At 39.6% G+C, this 19,182-nt stretch overlaps 1 protein-coding gene across 3 annotated transcripts in view; it reads right to left on the bottom strand.

The window, feature by feature from the left end:
• Positions 1 to 1,628: 1,628 nt before the first annotated feature.
• Positions 1,629 to 19,182, bottom strand: part of LOC132881777 (casein kinase I-like) — a 54,518-nt gene continuing 36,964 nt past the window's right edge. The window contains exons 5-13 of one of the 3 annotated variants that reach the window (XM_060914651.1): positions 15,399 to 15,550; positions 14,772 to 15,006; positions 14,545 to 14,630; positions 14,356 to 14,440; positions 13,791 to 13,939; positions 13,507 to 13,614; positions 12,236 to 12,346; positions 6,061 to 6,167; positions 1,629 to 5,261 (exon numbers count right to left, since the gene is read on the bottom strand). In XM_060914651.1, coding sequence (XP_060770634.1) covers positions 5,207 to 5,261; positions 6,061 to 6,167; positions 12,236 to 12,346; positions 13,507 to 13,614; positions 13,791 to 13,939; positions 14,356 to 14,440; positions 14,545 to 14,630; positions 14,772 to 15,006; positions 15,399 to 15,550 — 1,088 coding nt within the window. In that variant the 3' untranslated portion in view covers positions 1,629 to 5,206. The remainder of the gene's footprint in view (positions 5,262 to 6,060; positions 6,168 to 12,235; positions 12,347 to 13,506; positions 13,615 to 13,790; positions 13,940 to 14,355; positions 14,441 to 14,544; positions 14,631 to 14,771; positions 15,007 to 15,398; positions 15,551 to 19,182) is intronic. The other 2 variants (XM_060914648.1, XM_060914650.1) reach the window with 2 other exon arrangements.

Below are 19,182 nucleotides of genomic sequence, written 5' to 3'. Positions count from 1 at the left end.
AACCATACTGGGTGCCTGTGATCTTCGGGCCCTTAGACGGCACTGCATCACATACAGGCATGCTTCTGTATTGGAAATCACAAAATGGGCTCAGGAATATTTCCAGAGAACATTATCTGTGAACACAATTCACCGTGCCATCCGCTGTTGCCAGCTAAAACTCTATTAGTTCAAAGAAGAAGCCGTATCTAAACACGATCCAGAAGCGCAGACGTCTTCTCTGGGCCAAGGCTCATTTAAAATGGACTGTGGCAAAGTGGAAAACTGTTCTGTGGTCAGATGAATCAAAATTTGAAGTTCTTTATGGAAATCAGGGACGACGTGTCATTCGGACTAAAGAGGAGAAGGACGACCCAAGTTGTTATCAGCGCTCGGTTCAGAAGCCTGCATCTCTGATGGTATGGGGTTGCATTAGTGCGTGTGGCATGGGCAGCTTACACATCTGGAAAGACACCATCAATGCTGAAAGGTATATCCAGGTTCTAGAGCAACATATGCTCCCATCCAGACGACGTCTCTTTCAGGGAAGACCTTGCATTTTCCAACATGACAATGCCAAACCACATACTGCATCAATTACAGCATCATGGCTGCGTAGAAGAAGGGTCCGGGTACTGAACTGGCCAGCCTGCAGTCCAGATCTTTCACCCATAGAAAACATTTGGTGCATCATAAAACGGAAGATACGACAAAAAAGACCTAAGACAGTTGAGCAACTAGAATCCTACATTAGACAAGAATGGGTTAACATTCCTATCCCTAAACTTGAGCAACTTGTCTCCTCAGTCCCCAGACGTTTACAGACTGTTGTAAAGAGAAAAGGGGATGTCTCACAGTGGGAAACATGGCCTTGTCCCAACTTTTTTGAGATGTGTTGTTGTCATGAAATTTAAAATCACCTAACTTTTCTCTTTAAATGATGCATTTTCTCAGTTTAAACATTTGATATGTCATCTATGTTCTATTCTGAATAAAATATGGAATTTTGAAACTTCCACATCATTGCATTCCATTTTTATTTATAATTTGTACTTTGTCCCAACTTTTTTGGAATCGGGGTTGTACTCCGGGCTCATATTCTGGCTCAAAAATATACAATTGAATCCCTTTTTTGTTCAAACCCATTTCCATGTTTGAACAGCAAATGTACAAAAAAAAAACACCAACAAAAAACCCTTTCGAGAACTCCCTGTTGCTATAGGAACCAGAGTTCTGGTGGAACTGCCTCTACGTCACGGCCGGATATCCGGTTCAGCGAAAATGGCGGCGCCTATTTTATAGCAATATCATAACTTTTGAAATTAATAAATTATATAATTTTATTTCTAATTTAAACTCGGAGTGGGGCCCATTCGGACACTTGCCATGATCAGCAAACGGCGTTGATTTTTGGGTTTTGTTTGACTTGCAGAAGAAGTCGGTGGGTTTCTCTCCTGTCACCATACCGGAAATCTGAGGCTACAGTGTCCGGTTCACCGACACTGCACATTTGAGAATGTGTTCAAAACATTTTGGAATAAAAAGGGGAAAATGTATATTATATGATGTCTGAGTGACTTCTAATGTAATTAGGATGATTTTTAAATCATTCATCTGATCCTCAAACACAAAACGACTCGGACACTGAGTGAAGGGTAAGAGAGAGATTTTTTTTATTATTATTTTACATTAAAAAAGGGACCAAACTTGACCTACCCCTTTGGGTTGAAGGAATAAAAAGTATATATCGGTGCCTCTGAATAATGGCCATTACACAGGGAGGCTGCCCCTCTGTCTGAACACAAAGCTTCCCAAAACCTAATGGATTCTTCACAGCTGGAGCCCTTTAGCACAGTTAAAGCATAAGGATTTAGGAAATGACATTCAAAATTTTAACAAACAGTAATAATACATTTCATACATTAAGCCCTGATACTACTGTACATGAACAAAGCTTCTGGTTAGAAATGCTCGTTAACAGCATTTAGTCCAAGACAAGGTCGAAATAGTGGAAAAATCTGTGAATGTCACTTTCCCTTAACTTTCCTTTGCTTTCATGTATCAGTGTAGGCTTACTTTATACAGGTTAAACCAGGACTAAAATAAAACCCAGCTCTGTAATAGACTTCGTTTTCATCAAGAGACAAACAGTTAAATATTTTACATAATTTACAACAGGACAGATCCTGATTGATCTCAGTGTGGTTTCATTAGTGGTGTCAGTTCCATCATATCTGGGGTTGGGACATTAAATAAGGGAATGTGCCTCTCTCAAGCTAAATCTGCAAAAATCAAATCAATTTTAACATGATACAGTTCTCTCACTCTCCAGACTTGTTTCACTTCTCAAGCATTTTTTGAGTAAGGCATAATGTGTGAACAGGGAACCAGGCCATAGGGTTTTTAAGACTGTAGCTTTGAGGAAAGACGAAAGATTACTCATAAGGAATAATCTCCATAAACATGCCCTCACTCCTCTAGGACATGTTTGTATGTAAGCACATTCAGTGTACTCAGGAATTAAACAGTAAAAGTAAACAAGTGTGGAATCGTTGACAACACACAAATGGATGGTGTTGGAACGATAGGTGCAGAAAGGAAAGAAAAAGGTTGAAATACAAGTTTTCTGCAATGCCCCACTGAACCAGTGTTTACATGACTCAAAGCAGATACAGACTAGGGGGAACAAAGGCAACATTACAGTCACACTACTGTAGTATTCCTGCCCCAAAATAACACAGAAATTAATGTCAAAAGATAAGACTTCCAATAAGAATAACAACCAAAATGAATTCCAAACATAAGCGTATGATCAGTTTCAGTATCAACCATACAGGACTAAATTAAACGTACATAATGGAAATCTGGTCCACCTAGTCCAAGGTTCTTTATGAAAACAAACATTCAGCTACAATGATTTCAACACTGGTTCAATCAGTGTACAAACAACACAAATTTAAAGTGATAATTTAAACGATTATGCGCAAATAAGCATTTTACATTTTATATATACTTTTTTGTTTGTTTGTTTATCATCATATGGCTAATTTAGGAGAAAAGCACAGATCCAATCATTCACCCCACCAGGAGGTGCCATGGAGACCTTAGTGTTCTCCGAATAAATGAAAATAAAAGAAAAATATTCACAAGTATTCACAATCAATAAAATTACAAATAAAGTAACCACAGTCATTTGCACTGTAAATGCACAGAAACACACCATACAATTTCCCATTTGAGGCATGGTTCATTAAATACACACGCGCGCAAAAAAAAAAAAAATTGTTTAAAGGAAAAATCTGAAAACAAGTCCATCATTTAGGCCACAATTATTAATCCATATTCAATCAAAAACCAAACAAAAAAAAAAAAAAACAGCTACAGTACAAAAGATTTGCAATACAATTAATGCTATTAACAGGCAGCTGCTTATTAGATTACACATTAAGAAACATTCACCCAAACAAAAGCTAGCTTGAGGAAAAATATAACCTGATTTAAAAAAAAAAAAAAATGTAGATGCTTTTATTCCAGAACATGATACATATGAAAGAAAGTTAATTTAGCTTTCTCTCAAACACTTGAGTATATCAAGGAGCAAAGAGCTTGAATACTGTTTACCCAACATCTCTGTAGTATCTTGAGTATTAAGACAAACACACTTCACAACTAATAATGATTCAGGATAATTAGTTGCAGGAGGGAAAAAAAAAAAAAAGATTAAAAAAACCCCCACCCCACACGTCAAGTTATGACAGGCTTGCAGTCAGAAACTCAGTAGTAATATAGTTAGGATAGGAGCTCGTCCAAACCTCGAAAGCTATTGTCCTGATATTTTTACTCCGAGAAAATCCTTTTAATGACCTGGCTAGTGTGGATTACAGAGCTGCATCAAGTCATAACACAGCATCGTCAGCAGGGGACATGAGAGAAGAGACCGGACAACGTGAATGAGCAATAACTTCCTTCTTACTGCACAAACCTACATGGTACAGAAACCATCAATATATGTAAACTTACTGTCAAGTTTAATCTGTTGGCCTCATCTGTGGGGAAGCAGTTTTCTATAGCTTTCATAATCTGAAAATATAACACACAAATAAGACAAAATGGGGAAAAAAAAATTAGTGGTGATAGACAATTCTAACCTTTAAGACTTTGGGAATGAGTATTGCACATCCAAAGCTGAAAGATTCTATACAGCAGCACATAGCAAATGAGTGGGACTGATTTGCGCTTTCCTGTTTACACCCCTGCTGTAAATGTATTAAGAGAAGCCATGGATTAGATCATGCAAACTACAATACGATTAAATACACAGTTCCATGAAATATGGCTTTTGGTTACCTAATCAAACATTTTACATGCCACAAATACCTTCAGAATAAATACTTCAATATATTGAGGGTTTTTTTTTTTCCAAGATTTTGATCTTAGGGGACAAAATCCTTCAAAAGCCAGTCATCTAGGCAAAACTCCTTTAGAGATTCATACACGTATACATACTGATGTATGTATTGCACTTTTACATGCAATAATATTTGTCTCCAGTGTAACACATTCATTTCAATGTGACTGTTATTGTATTGTGGAGTTTTGAACTTTGCATTAAATGGGTTATTTTGTGACGAAACGGTGATCATGTGTTTATGGGTGCAAGTAATACACAATGCATACAGTAAATGGACGTTTATATTCAAACGGCATAGACGGAAACTGCAGCGAAGTGGAAGTAATCTGTGCTATTGAGTCCAGGTACCACCAAGTGATGACTTCCTCTCCATCCAAAAGCATGGGGAAAAACGGATAGAAAAAAACCCAACTCAACAATAAACAGGCCAAACACAAGAGCAAGAAAAGTCCTTGAAATGGTTGAACATTTGGGGAAAAGTGACACAAGATGTCCTTTTAAAAATGTCCATAGCAAAATACAACCCTTCAGGAAGAAATGCAGCATGACTGTCCACTACTGACTGGCACTTCATAGGGACAGATATCCGTAAAAACATTAAAATACACAAATAAAGGAATATCAGGATGAAAAGGCAAATTAAAAGAGTGCAAAGGGGAGACAGTCCTGTCCAGGTGCCTCTGGACTTTTAACGTTCTTGCAGGGCCAATGAATGTACTGTATGTATTGGCCTTGAAATTTTCCAGCTGTAAATGCATCTCCACGGAGAGGCTCACATCAGCAGTGCAGTGAAAATAAGGAGAGGAACATTTTGGCTCATTTGTGCCTCGGGGAACTCTTCTTCCTTTTACGCTTGAAGAAGCAGCAGCACCTGGGGAGGGGAAAGAAGAAGATAAAAACTATTGTCAAAACTGTGTGTCAAGGTCATGCCTGCATATCCGTTATAATTTACAAGAAGAGACATCAGTGGGTTTGTGAAGGTCGTCATGTGAACCACACAAAAGTTTAAAAAAACAAAAAACCAAAAGCACAACACGACGACAAACAACAACATGGCCATTAGTAAGACAACGTATAGACATGCTGCTGGGAAAGACACATGGCATCGTGTCAGATGACTTCTAGGCTGCTGCCTTGAGAACACTTAATATGGAGGAGATGTTAACTCAAAAGCAAATAATGATTATATTGTTAAAGTTAGCTAGTGAGAGACAAGACACCCTGTCCAGCCAGTCTGATAGTACTGTATTATGTAAAGCATTAGCTCTCTAGATCAGTACTAGCATTCCCCCTGTGTGCCCGTCCCTGAATTGGGATGAGTACAGGGAAAGGGAGACTCACCACAAGTTGAGCATTTTCACGCAGCTACAGAAAGCGTAGAGAGAGAGATAGAGATTAATACTGTACACACACACATAAAACAGGTGAAGTGAAAAATCCATGCAACATATCGAGGGTGACAGGAAACGCAATACACACATGCACAAGGCAAGAGCACACGTACGAACAGATGACAACAATGAAGTGGTGCAAAAGAGAAACAGCAAGACCCGGCGAAATCCAGATGGGAAGACTGCAAGGACAAAAGCTTCACAGCAAGAAGGCAAGGAAAAGACGGCGCACAGATATAGAAGAGAGAGATTTAAAAAGAAAGAAAGAAAGAAACACACTTGGCTTCATCCACTACGTCCACTTCTGCCTGCGTTGTTATTGGTGCATTGGAATGGGCTACCAGAGGGTCGTCTGCATTCAGCTCCCCATTGGTTGAGCTGATCATCTGCAACACAGATGGTGTCCAATCAAAAAGCAGGTCATGTGTTAAAGCCTAGGTCAACTCTTAATTAGAAAATAACATTTTTTTTTAAAGGGCGAGTCAAATGAAAAAAAAAAAGTTTTGTACATTGTTGACAGGTGTCAAAAAAGTGTATCATTTGTCTGCATCTCCATTTCATCCAATTCAGGTGTTCCAGTACATCTACTGTAGTGTTCAGATTCCTCGAGATTTTTTTTTTTTAATTTTCAATTCTAATTTGTTGCACTTTTAAGATTTTTCATTTGACTCATTCGCATATGTAAAAGATTTTCAAACTTCTTTTTTCTCAAGTTTGATTTGATTTGGGTGCAACTATTTTCATTGTACCAAAGTGCACTGCAAAAAACTGAAGACTGACTTTGAGGAGAAAATTCCTTAATACTAGTGAAATTATCTTGCTGCATGGACGGATAATTTTACTTGACAAGACATCTTGGAATAAAGTGCTTACAGTCTAGAACTAGTTTTAATAATCTCAGAGTTGGTGTCTTGTATTCTTCTACACTGCAAAAATATCTATCTTAGCAAGTTAGAATATCTTGAATGCTAGATAGCTGAAACGAGCTAGCATTTCCTATTAGAAGAATACAAGACACCGACTCAGATTATTAAAACTAGTTCTAGATTGTAAGCAGTTTATTTCAAGATGTCTTGTCAAGTAAAATCATCTGTCCATGCAGCAAGATAATTAAGGAATTTTCTCCTCAAATTCAGTCTTCGGTTTTTTTGCAGTGAACCAATCACTAGAAATTTCTTGCTCACACCATCTGCATTAACTGCATCTTGATAGAATTTTAGATCTACTACAGTGCCTTGAAAAAGTATTCATACCCCTTGAACTTTCACATTTTTCCACCTTACAAGCACGAACTTAAAAGTTTTTTGAGATTTTATGTGATAGACCAACACAGAGTAGCACATAATTGTGAAGTGAAACGAAAATTATAAATGGTCTTCAAAATTTTAAACAAATAAAAATCTGAAAAATGTGGTGTGCATTAGTATTCAGCCCCCCTGCGTCAATACTTCGTAGAGCCACCTTTTGCTGCAATTACAGCTGCAAGTCTTTTGTGGTATGTCTCTACCAGCTTTGCACATCTCGACACTGAAATTTTTGCCCATTCTTCTTTGCAAAATTGCTCAAGCTCAGCCAGATTGGATGGAGAGCGTCTGTGAACAGCAATTTTCAAGTCTTGCCACAGATGCTCAATGGGATTTAGGTCTGGACTTTGACTGGGCCATTCTAACACATGAATATTCTTTGATCTAAACCATTCCATTGTAGCTCTGGCTGTATGTTTAGGGTCATTGTCTTGCTGGAAGGTGAATCTCCTTCCCAGTCTCAAGTCTTTTGCAGCCTCCAACAGGTTTTCTTCCAGGATTGCCCTGTATTTAGCTCCATCCATCTTCCCATCAACTCTGACCAGCTTCCCTGTCCCTGCTGAAGAAAAGCATCCCCATAGCACCACCATGTTTCACAGTGGGGATGGTGTGTGCAGGGTGATGAGCAGTGTTAGTTTTCCACCACACATAGCGCTTTGCATTTAGGCCAAAAAGTTCAACTTTGGTCTCATCTGACCAAAGCATCTTCTTCCACATGTTTGCTGTGTCCCCTACATGGCTTCTGGCAAACGGGACTTCTTATGCTCGTCTTTCAACAATGGCTTTCTTCTTGCCACTCTTCCAAAAAGGCCAGATTTGTGGAGTGTACGACTTATAGCTGTCCTGTGCACAGATTCTCCCACCTGAGCTGTGGATTTCTGCAGCTGCTCCAGAGTGATCATGGGCCTCTTGGCTGCTTCTCTGACCAGTGCTCTCCTTGCTCGCTCTGTCAGTTTAGGTGGACGGCCATGTCTTGGTAGGTTTGCATTTGTGCCATACTTTTTCCATTTTTGAATGATGGATTGAACAGTGCTTCTTGAGATGTTCAGAGCTTGGGATATTTTTTTATATTCTAACCCTGCTTTAAACTTCTCCAGAACTTTATCCCTGACCTGTCTGGTGAGTTCTTTGGTCTTCATGATGCTGTTTGTTCTTCAGTGTTCTCTAACAAACCACTGAGGCCTTCACAGAACAAGTGTATTTATGCTGAGAGTAAATTACACACAGTAGGACTCTATTAACTAATTAGATGACTTCTGAAGGCAGTTGATTGCACTGGATTGTATTTAGAGGTATCAGAGTACAGGGGGCTGAATACTAATGCACATCACATTTTTCAGATTTTTATTTGTTTAAAATTTTGAAGACCATTTATCATTTTCGTTTCACTTCACAATTATGTGCTACTCTGTGTTGGTCTATCACATAAAATCTCAATAAAAAACTTTTAAGTTCATGGTTGTAAGGTGGAAAAACGTGAAGAAGTTCAAGGGGTATGAATACTTTTTCAAGGCACTGTACATTTAGTGCCTCTAGAAATGTATAGAAAATACACCAGCACACCACATAATGAGTATAAAAACTAAAAGCAATGTGGAAGCTCTTCTCCATCACTAGCACTGTTCACACGCTGTTTATGCTGCCAGGGAGATTCCGCTGTCAATCAGTAAGCTTGCTTACATGCACATATCTATGGTTAGGCACAAATAGGACTTTTTGTAGCATTTGGGTATCATCAATTTATAGTTAGAAATCCACTATATAACCAAACATACGTGGACACCTCGCCATCACACCCGCATGTGATTCTTCCCCAAACTGTTGCCACAAAGTTGGAAGCACACAATTGTATAGCATGTCTTCATGTGCTATAGCATTACAAGTTCCCTTCACTGGAAATAAGAGTCCCAAACCTGTTCCAGCATGACAATGCCCCTGTGCACAAAGTGAGCTCAATGAAGTCGTGGTTTGGAGTGGAAGAACTCCGTTGGCCTGCACAGAGCCCTGACCACATCCACTGAACACCTTTGGGATGAACTGGAATACCAACTTGTAGCTTGTAGTTCAATGAACACAAATCCCCACAACCATGTTCTAAAATCTAACAGAAAGCCTTCTCAGAAGAGTGGAGGTTATTATAACAGCAAAGGGGGACTAAATCTAGAATGGGACTTTCAACAAGCACATATGGGTGTGAAGGTCAGGTGTCCACATGCCTTTGGCCATAGAATGGACATGGCTTGAATTTACCACCGATAATTACAAATTAAATGCCAGATCTTTTGTATCAAAACTAGGGATGGCGAAAACTAAAAAAAAATCTTGACCGACCACCGAGCCTCATTAGCTGGTTAAAGTCGGTTAACCTACGAGTTTAAACAGGGATGCAAACGGCGCGCCTTTTGGCGGATGCTGCCTTTTTCACGGCTGAATCGTGCAGATCCGATTTTCTTTTTTTTGGGGGGGGGGGGCGTTGGAGTGTCTGAATAATTTCATCAGAGTAAATTCTGTATTAAAATTACTAAATAAGCAAATGCCGTTACAGTCCATGAAACAGGAAGTACAAGTATGAGAAGAAAACAGTAAATCAGAAAGCTGCGCACGTTTGTGCGGAAACTGCGCAAATGTGCGCAGCTTTCTGATTTACTGTTTTCTTCTCATACTTCCTATGTTTCATGGACTGTAACGGCATTTGCTTATTTAGTAATTTTAATACAGAATTTACTCTGATGAAATTATTCAGACACTCCAACCCCCCCCCCTAAAAAAAAAATCGGATCTGCACGATTCAGCCGTGAAAAAGTCGGCATCTGCGCCTTTAGTTTGTGTGGAGAGATATGATCTGCAGTAACATGCATTGTTGGCTACAGACTGAAACATACTTTCAGAATGCACTGGCCAAGGCAGGACTAAACTCCATGTGCCTTCTAATAATAATTAAAAAAAAAACAACACAATAGTAATTTGTAAGCTAAAAAGCCTGTGTCTACACTTTTTTCTCTCGCCGAGTGGCAGCTGTCTTCAACTGGGGTGGGAGGGCGGGACATGACTGAATGGGTATTTCTGATTTGTCAGCTGTCGTCCTTACACCGCATGGCATGCCCCAAGCGTTTACAACACAAAATTCCAGGTTCTCCGCTCCAAGATCGGCAGCTTCAAAACGACTGATTTTTTTTTTTTTAACCGACAACCAAAAAAAAAAAAAAAAATTAACCGGTTGACGTTGATTCGGTCAACCACCGGTCAAACGGTCATCGGTTAACATCCCTAATTAAAACCAGATTGCCAGGGGCTTTACAACTGCACCAGCACTGTTGCTTCCCAAGTTCTCTTCAACAAGGTCTGAGCATACACAAACCACATCAAATATAAACAAAAATATCAAGAAAAGGAAACTTGAAAAATATTCATAACTTTACGGATCAGTTTCAACTACTTCTGAACTCAAATGCCATGGTTGTCAAAATGGTTAACGCCTTTTTAATGGCTGACTGTCATTATCTCGTCTGGGCAAATTAGCGCTAAATTCCTATTTTTGTGACAGATTGTGAGGTCACAAAATAAGCTCCATGGCTCTGAACCAATTGTACCTGGTATGCAAGTTACTAGAGATGCTGCAGATGTTTGAATGCAGCCTTGGATGAGCTTTTACAGGTTCGGCTCCCGGTTAAAGGAACAGCTCACCCTTCCCAGAAGCCTCTGCGCCAAGTAGCGAGTTGCCATTTTCGACGCTTGTGATACCGCAACAATTCAGCGACATCCTCAGCCATAGATATTAAACGGTAATGTGAAATTGAAGATATTTTGCCAAAAGTATCTATATTTTAAATTCTTTCGACCGATGGAGTCTGTTTTTGTATGGTTATTTCATTATAATGGACCTGAACTGGCCTCGGCTGTCTTGTGGCCAGCCTCAAAGGAAAGAAAAGATAAGGCATATTTTGTTCAAAGATCCATGTATGACATGTAAATGAAGAAAAGGTTTGAGATGAGTTTTGAAAGATATACAAAGTGTGACGTTACAAAGGTTTTGCTGTATAGTGAGCTCGCAGAGTAGCAGGTCACATGCTTTTGAAACGCAGTGGTCCGTATGTAAACAAACAATGAATTGGCTTCTGGGAAGGGTGAACTGGCCCCCTTAAAGGAATACTCCAGAGTGAAATGCTTTTTAGGTCTATTTTCGCATTATTGGGAGTACATACATCGAGTTGCTACCACAATCACATCAATTGGTTGTGTTTTGAGAAAATTTGTTTTTTGTGATTTCAACCGGAAAGCGCGAACACGGCAGTGGCCTCAACTTTTACGGACTGTCCCCTGCAGATGGTGTCTGAGGAAGCCCAACTACAGGGAAGGTCACTGGCTTTATATTTACTCTTGTACACACGCTGTCCGTGCACTTACAGAGCCAGGGACACTTCGTTTTGTTTGTAGAAACCCTCTACTCACTTCCACAGAACTGTCATGTTGTTTTGAGCTTTGCAATGGTTTTAAAACTAGCGTTTTGTATTGGCAAAAAGACATGCCCCGCGCACTGCCGTGTTAGCGCTTTCTGGTTGAAATCACAAAAAACGAATTTTCTCAAAACACAACCGATTGATGTGATTGTGGTAGCAACTCAACGTATGCACTCCCAATAATGCGAAAATAGACCTAAAAAGCATTTCACTCCGGAGTATTCCTTTAATAAAACAGCACACAGATCCTAAAATCCCATGGGCCTACCTGTGATAAGTGCAAACTAGTTTATTAGCTGTTAGCTAGCTAGTCATGTATTTGATCAATCAGAATGAAATAGTCAGTCATCGATCCTTGTATTCTGTATGAGGGTAAAGGTGCAAATATGTTCCTAGACCAATTTTATTCATTTAATTGGCTTAAATTAAAAAAAAAAAAATCCACAATTAATTATTCTACACAGATTATTTTAATGGTTTGAAAATGACATGTTCAGCATATATTTGTGTACCTCATGCAAGTCGTCTTATAATAATAATGATTTATATTCATGAGAAGTCCAACAAATGAGTCTACTGCTCAGCTAGTTGGAAAAGAAGGGGAGAAATTAAAAGAAAATAAGCAGCAATGCTTTAGCTTTGTGGTGCGGCAGAGACGAGGTGAGAGCCAATGCGTGCAGATCCTCGCTTTACCTGTGCAGAGCCCCCATGCCGGTCAGAAGCCATATACGAACTCAGGTAAGACAGGTTGGTGTGCCGATGAGGCTGGGCGTCCCATGCTCCCCTGTGCTCCGAGCTGACCTTCTGCCCCCCACAAAGCAACCAGACCACAGCGAAAAGGGGGGGGGGGGAGCGAGAGAGATGCGGGTGGCCATGCATTGCACATACAGAGCACAAAAAACAAATATGGAGGATAGCGACAGGACAGAGAGGTGTTGGACATGTGAATGTGATGCAGTGATGTGGTAATGACACACACACACACACACACACACACACACACACACACACACACACACACACACACACACACAGAAAAGTTAAATTAACTCCAACTGACTTGAAAAGAACAAAAAAAAAAGGCATAAGCGACTGGCATGTCTGGACCTCTTGAGTGAGCTCAGGAGCACTTTCCAAATAAGTATGATTATGCAAGAAGCTAATCTTCACCATGATTCAGCTCTCCTTTCAGCCACTCTCAAGCAAAAAAAAAAACCCAAGCACTTCTTCAGTAATACTGTCCCATAAAATCAGTCCAAAACAACACATTACCCATCCATGTGATCTTGTATTAGCATATTTCAAGGCTATAGCTAGTTTGTTCTCCTGCAGGGGATTTTAACTGGGAGTCTGTGTCTGTTTGGACAGAACGTCCTTCCAATCGTGATGTGCATGAAGCCCATGGAGACAGAGGATGGCTGCTAATTGTGATGAATGAACAGAAGGCAAGCACAGGTTGCTTCATTTTTCTCCTCACGCTTATTATCTTGCATCATCACTATATTTTGTTTTTATGAGTCTCGATGAAAGAACCAGATTCAGAAAGCATTTTAGTCGGAATATGGTCAATATAACTAATCCTAAAAGAGCAATTTGAGATGCTTCATGAATGTAGGCCCACAGCAGTGAGCAGTCAGATCAGTGAGAGTAGCATCAGGACAGAAAGAGTAGCACCACTCCAGCTCGGCCAATGGAGCCCAAGCAGCGCAGCAAATCAGGATGCAGTGGGGCCACTGGAGGAAGGGGGTGGGGCTGGAGCTTTTCCAGGATGGAAAAATTAATTTAGCTCTCCAAGGCTATCTTCCTGATTCCACTGCTCTTTGTTTCACTCTCTCATGACCTCTCCCTATACCTTCAATACAATGCACACCTAACATGGTGCTAAATATCCAAACTGATCTGAATCACATTTTCCTCTTCAAATTCGCAACGATCTACTAATATATTACACTGATGCTGTGTACCTGGTTCCGCAGTGGCTGATGTTGTGAAGGTCTTTCTCTGTTGGCGTGGGATTCTCTAGTGATGGCAGAGGCTCCTGAATCCACATGAACTGACCCGACTGGCGTCGGCTAAGAGAGAAACAGAAATTCAGGCCTGTTCAGAGGAGGTCACAAACTACAAAGTCACGCAAGACCAGCTTCTGACGAGAAATACAATATTTAAACTACCACTTTATTAACAAATGCCAAAGGACCCACAGATTAGCTCCTACTATTAGCTGTGACTCTTTACAGTAAATACTCACAATCTGCCTGCCGACCCAGTCGTACGTGTAGTCGAAGGTATATCCTTTCCTTTCAAATAGTTCAGTGAAGAGAGTCCTTAGATACTCGTAATCAGGCTTCTCAAAGAAATCTAACCGCCGTACGTAGCGCAAGTACGTAGCCATCTCCTCTATAGAGATTTAAAAGGACATAGCAGTATAACAGCCCCATTCAAGAACTATGTATTAACTGTTGTTGCAATATGGCATTCATTATCATTAAAGTTATTAAAAATTATATCATCACATTAGTCTGACTATCATGTCATACAAAATTTGTCCGAGTGTCCTCCATTCAGGAGCATCATTAATAGGCCTGCTGAATATAATTTTTGGATATAGCTTTACTGTTCAACTTAAATTTACAGAATGTTGTTAGAATGTACACCATTAACATAATCGCTCATATTACCCACAGGACATTAGGCTGTTCTTTTACATAAATGCAATTCAATTAGGAATAGGCATGCGATAATTTATGGAAATGGAGTTTTAAGTTTATCTTAGCATTAATCATCAAAAGACAGAGAGAGGGGTTCAGTCATACCTGGAAAGTTCTCACAGAGAACTTCAATGGGAGTGTTTCGTTTGGTGTCTCCGATTTTCTGATAACGTTCTTTCAGTGTGTCTGCCTGTTGCACAGGGGAGAAAATCATCCTGTCTTTATTCCAGTAAACTAGCAAAACACGTGCCTTATTCAAGAAAGATGGGAAATAATGCCGACAGTCACACTGACCTTCAGCCCCTGCCATGGCAGACTACCCCGCAAGAAGTACATAAACATGTGGCCAAGTGCTTCCAGGTCATCCCGCCGACTTTGTTCTTTAAAAAAAAATTATATATAAACAACGCAAGTTGTAATAGACCATCTGATAACACGCAGCTCAATAAACCAAAATCAAGGCTGGTACATATAAAACCACTCAGAGTAAAATGTCAAGGTGTTTGTATGTGTCGGAGTACCTTTTCCCAAATGTGTGTTGATGGACATGTAACGTGCTGTGCCGGTCAGACTCTTGTGTTCTCTGTAAGGTATGTGTTTTTTAGTCTCTGGGTCGATGTATTCTTTTGCAAGACCAAAGTCAATTATGTGGATGATGTGCTCCTTTTTACTGCCCTGACGCCCAATTAGGAAGTTCTCTGGCTTGACGTCCCGGTAGATGAGGTTTTTTGAGTGGACATATTCCATCCGAGTTATCTGCATATACACAAACAAAATAATAAAATCATCCAACAGTTAAAAACTATACCACCTGAACTAACTAGCAACACCAAGTTAGAGGTTAATGTAGCAAGGTTACACCCAAAAAAAGGCTTGATTGTTATGATAATTTTAGCAGGTACATAGATGAGTGACAGCAAGATGCTCTTTATTTTATTTTTTTTTGGTTTTCCACTTCTTTTAACACATCTGACTCAACTCGTCAGCTGATTAACAGACCCCTCACAAGAAGAGTCAGATGTGCAAGAATACCAAAAATAAAAAAAAGGGCCACTCATGCAATCAGATAAGAGGCACATTGTAAACCACTCAAAGGACAGATCACAGACTTGTGGCTTTTTTGAGCCTTTAGTGAAAGCCATGCTTACCAGCTGAATTGCAATCATGAGGACCGTCTTCAAGGAGAATGTTCGGTCACATAGGTCAAACAAGTCCTCCAGACTGGGACCTAGCAGCTCCAAAACCATTGCATTATACTTCCCACAGGGGCCAAAGTAGTATACCTGTGGCAACCCTTCCACTGAGAGAGCAAGACAACAATTTAATCAGCTTTTAAATCACTAACATTTAGCAAAAAAACATGAACGGGTGTAAATTTGATGGCTAAATGAGCAACTTCTTGTGAAATATAAACAAGACTGAGAAGCTGTAGAGCCAAGAACAATTTCTATTAGGAAAGTTCTACATAAGAGACAGTTCCTTCAATTATTTGGCACAGGAAGCTCATACAAGAACAGGGTATAAATCAACACCCTGGGGATGCCATGGCCTAATGGTTAGCAAAGCAGCTTTGGGACTAAAAGGTCACTGGTTCGATTCCCTGGACTAGCAGGAATGACTGAAGTGCCCTTGAGCAAGGCACCTAATCCCCAACTGCTCCCCAGGCTGCTCTGGGTATGCTGTAATGGCATATAGTGACGTTATGTAATATAACACAAAGCAAAGATTACAGTGGCATTATTGATGCACCTTATTAAAGTAATGCATGATGGTTGATGATCCACACATTCTGGTTCCACTGTTGCTGACAACAGTTTACTGGACATAAAGTCCTAACAAAATGAAGTGATGCAGGAAAAAAAAGAATCCTGAAAAAATTTGGACAGGGCAAGATGAAACTTGAGAGGAAACTGGTCTTTCAGCTATGACACACAGGGAGAGACAAGCAGCAAAGCAAACTGATTCTGCTTGGTCATCTCCCCATCTCTCAGTGAATGACTCAACAGTGATATCTGTAGGGGATATGAATATTATAATATCCCTTTTGTCAAGGGAGGAATACATACACAGAAAATGAAGTATGAATTTCACACTAATATTTTAGTGTAATACTAATATTACAGAGAGACCAATATATCAACAAAAGTTGTCCCAATTCATCAGCCTGAATAAATTCCACTTTTCTCCTCCTCCTCATAATAATAATAATAATAATAAATCAACTTGAACACTAGATCTGATATCTTTGCATTTTCTAAATCAAAAATACTACTAGAAGCAATGGAACTTTATTTAAAAAAATAATAAAAACTCCCTTTGGCCAAATACCTAAATAATTTAAATTATCAGTTATCAAACCACTGATTAAAAAACCTTGACCCATGTCAGCTGTAAAACTATAGGTAGCCATAGATATTATAAAATCAACCATGCCTTTATCACCAAGATCCTAGAAAACATGCAAAGGAATCAAACACATTTCAGCCAGGGTTTAGGCCTTATCACAATACTGAGTCAGCACTGGTTAAAGTAGCAAATTACCTACTACTGGCCTCAGATCAGGGTTACTGCTCTTTGCTTGGATGATGTACAATGCATAGTCAGTGCTGTGCAGATCAAAATATTGTTATAGACAAATTAGGAAAAAAGTTGTCTGGGTTAAAGGGAATGCCTCTTACCTGGCTCAGATTTGACCGTTATAAAGTATGAAATTGTTAAATGGTACTGGCTTCCATTACTATGCTGATACACAGCAGTATGTTTCAACAAAACCAGATGACATGACAGAGTGGGTAAAGGACATTAAACGCTGAGTAACTTTGTCCTACTTAATTCCAACAAGCAAATGTACTTCTACAAGGGTCCACAGGCAGCTAGAAATAAGCATTCTAATTAGGTGGCAACTCTTAATGGCTTTTCATTTACATCATATACAGCACTAAAAGACCTTGGTGTAATTACTGATGCAAGCCTCTCATTTAAAGCTCATGTAGATAATACTACTATGCTAGCATTTTTTTCCCATCTCAGAAACATTACCAAGCTAAGAAATATAATGTTAACATGATGCAGAAAAAATGCATTCATTTCATCCAGGCTTTAATGACAGCTTTATGGTTGCATTTACCGTTGGATGTTAACTATTTCATGTATTCCCATTTACATAGTATCAGAGTGCTGGTGGAGCCTCATATGTTCATTAGCTTTAGGCTATACGTTAACTACAGTAAATACAGTTCAGAGCAGGACACATGGGCTTGGGTTTTATGCATGTCTTGCACGTGTCTGAGGGAGTCAGGACTGATCGAAAGACTTATCAAAATGGAAGTCATTTGTGTTTAACGCGCATTAGAAAAAAAATGCTTCAGAAACGTGTCAAGTGTGAACTAGTCATTACTCTTAAATGCTGACTCACTATTTTACAAAATCACCAATGACCAGTTCCAGTGCCATCATTCCTCTTCAGCATTAATCATCAAAAGAGTTTACCAGGCTCCATATGAATCATAGCCCACAGCCTTTGAGAAACACTCCTCATCCCACACCAGGCTTGGACCACTCATTCAGCAACACCCTGTTTGATATCTAACTGGAAAATGACTAACACTCACTACTGACCCTTGCTCTAGGTATAAGCTGTATTAACAAGAGTGCTCCGAGAGCACAATATCCCCCGCTACAATATATTGCAAAATGCGTATTACTGTCCTATAACAAAGCCTTTTCCCAAGTTTCGTGAAATTCCTCCAAAAATTGTGAGAGGAGTTGATTTCAGAAGGCGAGAACCCTTTCCGGGATGGACGGACAGACAGACAGATGGACAGACTTCACCACAACATAATCCCCCTTCGGGCCTTTCGGCCAGTGGGGGATAAAAATTATATTTGATGTACATCTCCATGTTGCATTACATTATAGATTTCACCGATTTGGTTGGTGTATGTGTATAATTATGAAATAATGCGTGAGAGAATTTACAAGGAATCTCTCTCCCATGAGGAAATCTCTCTCCCCTGAATATCAAGTAACCGTCTTTAGTGTATACAATCCAATACTGATAGCTATGTATACATATATGAGAGAGAGAGAGAGAGAGAGAGAGAGAATTTCTCAGCTACATATAGAAACACAGCCCACTCACTTCCCTCACAACCACTGATCACATATCTGCCATGACTCACTAAAGCAGTGGAGATTAGAGGAATTGAGATATGGGTGAATAAACAGAAAGGAAAAAAGTTCTACACTGCTGGCAGGAGAATAATGCAGTTAAGTGTCTCTCTGTCTCTCTCGCATGTCCTCAGTACCAGATGGCATGATAATTCCTTGGGTGTCCTGGCTCCACCCAACACACGTGGACAGGGCTAATAAAATATTTAGCAAGACAAGATATTGAGTTTCACTAACATTTCAAATTAAGCATTTTAAGAAGTATAGAACCCAGACTATCGTTCTTAAATTTTCAGCACTTTGGAAACCACAATAATTAGGGAATTCTCCAATTCAGTAAATGTTAGCTGAAGTCTTCAATGTGTTTGCCATTAGGACAAAATAAGAGAAACTAATTAATTTTTATCCTGCAAAAAAAAAAAAAAGAAAGCTATTTAAGTGCTACTGAGGTGTCTTTGCTGGAGATGGTGACTGCTGCACTGAGTGGCTATGGTGTGTATGGCTTGGACCGGTGATAAGGGAGGAGCAAGACAAAATCGGTGGGGTTATCAAGAGGCGTACTTCTCGTCATTCAGGGCAACACTGTAGCATTCGAGGGTAATTAAGAGACAACAAACCAAACAAATTTCTAACAAGCTTGTGTTTGATATATTACAGGCCCATCATATACAAAACCAGTCAAAAGTTTGGACACACCTAATTCATTGGTTTTTCTTTATTTTTATTAATTAAGACACCATGTCGTAAAGTAACGATGGACGT

The sequence above is a fragment of the Neoarius graeffei genome, chromosome 2, assembly GCF_027579695.1.
Source record: "Neoarius graeffei isolate fNeoGra1 chromosome 2, fNeoGra1.pri, whole genome shotgun sequence".
Taxonomy (NCBI): domain Eukaryota; kingdom Metazoa; phylum Chordata; class Actinopteri; order Siluriformes; family Ariidae; genus Neoarius; species Neoarius graeffei.
Note: the sequence above shows the minus strand (reverse complement) of the source record. Positions and strands in the feature narration are given on the sequence as shown.